The sequence below is a fragment of the Vanessa tameamea genome, chromosome 12 (assembly GCF_037043105.1).
Source record: "Vanessa tameamea isolate UH-Manoa-2023 chromosome 12, ilVanTame1 primary haplotype, whole genome shotgun sequence".
NCBI lineage: Eukaryota > Metazoa > Arthropoda > Insecta > Lepidoptera > Nymphalidae > Vanessa > Vanessa tameamea.
In genome coordinates this window covers 3,956,093-3,959,647 of record NC_087320.1, presented here as the reverse complement: position 1 = coordinate 3,959,647, position 3,555 = coordinate 3,956,093, and the positions used below count along the sequence as shown (strand labels likewise).

The following is a 3,555-nucleotide window of genomic DNA, read 5'->3' as shown; positions in this document are numbered from 1 at the left end:
ACTGAACTAAATTTAATGAAATTGGATTGATGCGAGCTTGAACTCCAAAGATGGAGATAGGCTACTTTTAGGACTAATATCAGACGACCAACTCCCAAAACGCGAACGAAGCCCTTGTCTACACCTAGTTTCATATAATATTCATAAAGTCAAAATTAAAACTTCGATTCAACCTTAAAAAAAATACAACTTGAGTTTTACTAAATGAAAAAACTTCATAGAAATGGTAATTTATTTTAATAAGCACAATAAAAAATGTAACGTGAGTTATATAGCATTATGTTATATATATTATTATCTTCTGTTTTAACTAAAATGTAATTATAACAGATAAATTTCTTTCGTTAATATTTTTAGGCTTATTCGGTATTTTATTACAAATCTCAATCAACGACAATCGTGACGTCACACGCATGCTCGGGTCAGATCGGGTGCGCCGCACGCGCACGCATACTGCGCTTTTGTCGTGGCCCCCGTTCCAACTGTTGCGGGATGAGTTATGTGCGTTTGTAGACTAAAATTATACAGGCTGTTCCTTATAGCAGTTTGACTTTTGAAGTTAAAGTGAATTATTCAAATAAAAATATTTTCTAAATTGGAAATTTTGTTATGTTCAAAAGCATAAGAAAATAATGTTAACATATAACAACTTATAAATTTGGAAATTAATTTCATTATGTTCAAAAGCATTAGAAAATAAGGTTAACATATAACTTTATGTAACACGTAATTAAGGAAACTTATAATACTATCAAATTGATACATTAAAATTATTAATAAATTTATAAGTACTTTAATTTACGAAAGAAACCGCTTTAGTTGAGATTTATCAAAAACATCAGCCCGTATAGATGCAATAGCTAATTCAACACAGTGACACACATACGCGGCTTTACACTAAACCAATAATAGAATAAAATCAATCTATTCCACCCTCTCATACTCACACTATCGAAATTAAATCAATGATATTGTCGTATCTACGTAAACGCACACAAGCAAAAATTATTGGAAATATTGGCATTGTAAACATTCATAGCATATTTGCGAAATATTCCCCCAATGTACAAAGTATTTCTGTCTCTTTCATTAGCAGTACAATAAACAAAACGAGAGATTGCGAGAGCGGGATGTAAAATCCAGTTTTACAACTTAGTAGAGGGACAATGGCGGTGCTATTGTTGAGAGTACCCCAAATTTTTTTAGGTCACATAAAAGTATTACATTTGCTAGGGTCGTATTGCCTTCTGGCACTTATTGCATTCGATTCGCAGTCAACCTTAGAGAAGGATCATCGTCGCCCACGCAGACAGTTTAGTTTTAGTGAATCTATGTTTCCAGTGTGATTTTGTGTTCGAAAATATGTCTTCAGCAGCTACGACGAATCGTGCAAGTGATATGTGGAACAATAGTGCTCAAGTTAACAATCAAAATGTAAGACAGCCACATTATGGTTATCAATACCCAGTGACGCCTAATGCCTACGATTTTCATAACAACTTCTCTCAAAATAGTGAATATTCTAATGAACATTATAACAGATTACAAGGACTTAACAACTCGTGTAACAAAATTGTGAAAACCGAACCAAATTGGCAAAATTATCCAATGAATTACATGAACAATGGAGATCAAACTAATGCGGAGATGATCAATAGGTGGAGAGAAATGAATATGTATTCTCATCAACAACATGGACATTACGGATATGAACAAGGTTTGCAATCAATTGTTAATAACCATGCTTTAGATATCAAAGGTGAAGACGCCCGATCGATCAATTCTCCAAGTCAGTGTAGTTTACCTGATACCAGCTACGGATCCCCACAGAGTTCCTCAAGTGCTGTGAAGTCCGCATCTCAAGAAGAAGAGGACTTACCAAATTTAAGAGCAATTTTAAGCAACCCTCACGTTAAGAGAGCATCACATTACAATAAAACTTATTCTCATGAAATGTTACAAAGAATGTCGTATAACGCATCCGATTGCGATGAGAATAGTAGAAAATATGTTGAAAACACGGAAGGGACTGAAACCAATTTGCCACAATTTCATGGTGATTATAAAAATAATATAGATGGACATGCGAAAATTAGGATCAAACGTACTATGGGCGGAGCGCCGGTTGCAATCAAAGACGCTAAGTCATCTGAGGATAAATCTGAAAACTGTCACGATATGACGAGGGTTGAAGCAGGCGGGGACAATGAAGATTACGCTGAGAACAAAATGGCCGCTATACCAGAAGTCCAAGGATTTTACCCATGGATGAAAAGTATTGGTGGTATGTATAGTATCATTAATTATTATTTAATAATCCTTATACTTATGATCATATTAAATATATTTTTTAATATAACAATTATATTTTTTCAGGCGAGGATAAGAAAGAAGGATCAAAAAGGACACGGCAAACTTACACGAGATTTCAAACATTGGAATTAGAAAAGGAGTTTCACTTCAATAAGTATTTATCTAGACGACGCAGAATTGAAGTTTCTCACGCCTTAGGGCTAACTGAGAGACAAATTAAGATTTGGTTTCAGAATAGAAGAATGAAAGCTAAAAAAGATGGAAAGCTTTCTACGTCTCCTGATCCATATGGAGCTGAAGATTTAAATGCAACGAAATTAGCAAATGCATCTGAATATATGGACTCGAGACAGCAATTAAACGGATTGACGGAGTATTCCAATGCAAATTATCGTCATCCAAGTTATGAAGGAGCGATCGCTAATATGACTAACTTATCAGGAAATATGAACCCCAATTATGTAATGCCGCCGTATGGAGGCTTGATTCCCAAAATGTGACTGTGATTAATTTTGATATAGTACATATATAGTTTAATACAAATGCATATTTTTTCTTTACAATGTATATATCATTCGTATATAGTATCAATTTTACTAAAGCTAATTCTATTTTTATAATAACTTTTGTATTTTAATGTAATTTAATTTACATTAAAATACAAATATCACTATTTAAGCTTAGAATAAGTTGTTACTGTTAGGTATATCAATACAGATTAATATGATATGTAAATAATTAGTTTAATTATCATTAAGATTTACAGTTCCTATTAAATAAATAACAATAATATTCTTTAATATGTTACCTTAACAACGATTATATTTATAAAATGTATTTAGAATAAATATTTTTGTACTTCCCTAGTCATTATCGAGGCGCTATAAATAAAGACGAGCTCTGATTTCTCATTTACTTTGTTTTATTACATTTCAAATTTATATTTACAGTCGTAGTTAATTTTTAATTTAAAGTTATTCTTAATACTAAATAATAGTGTTTCGTTTAGGCAACTTGAGGCCCTAATTTTATTTTAAGTAAAATATAGATTAAAATATTTTTTTTTCTTTATCATTCAACCTTAAAATCTATCTAGATATAAGAGCAACTACAAGATAACTAAAAGACCCAACTTTATTATCTTTGTGTGCGTAACAGATACGCTTCAGACTCGCCAGTCGAAATACTACTTACTTACTAACTAGCGTGCATGTATATAGTGTCCACCCGTTGTCCACTATT

The 3,555-nt window shown here is 32.3% G+C and overlaps 1 protein-coding gene across 1 annotated transcript; it reads left to right on the top strand.

Annotated features, from left to right (window-relative positions):
- The first annotated feature begins 1,362 nt into the window (after positions 1-1,362).
- On the top strand, positions 1,363-2,813 carry LOC113392969 (homeobox protein Hox-A5-like). The gene is made up of 2 exons (XM_026629620.2): positions 1,363-2,284; positions 2,377-2,813. Exons 1-2 carry the CDS (start codon positions 1,363-1,365, stop codon positions 2,811-2,813), a joined length of 1,359 nt encoding a protein of 452 aa, XP_026485405.1.
- Positions 2,814-3,555: the final 742 nt, after the last annotated feature.

Coding starts and splice junctions, on each gene's coding strand:
- LOC113392969 (XM_026629620.2), top strand. CDS start 1,363: ATGTCTTCAGCAGCTACGACGAATCGTGCAAGTGATATGTGGAACAAT. Junction 2,285..2,376: donor ATGGATGAAAAGTATTGGTG/GTATGTATAGTA, acceptor ATATTTTTTCAG/GCGAGGATAAGAAAGAAGGA.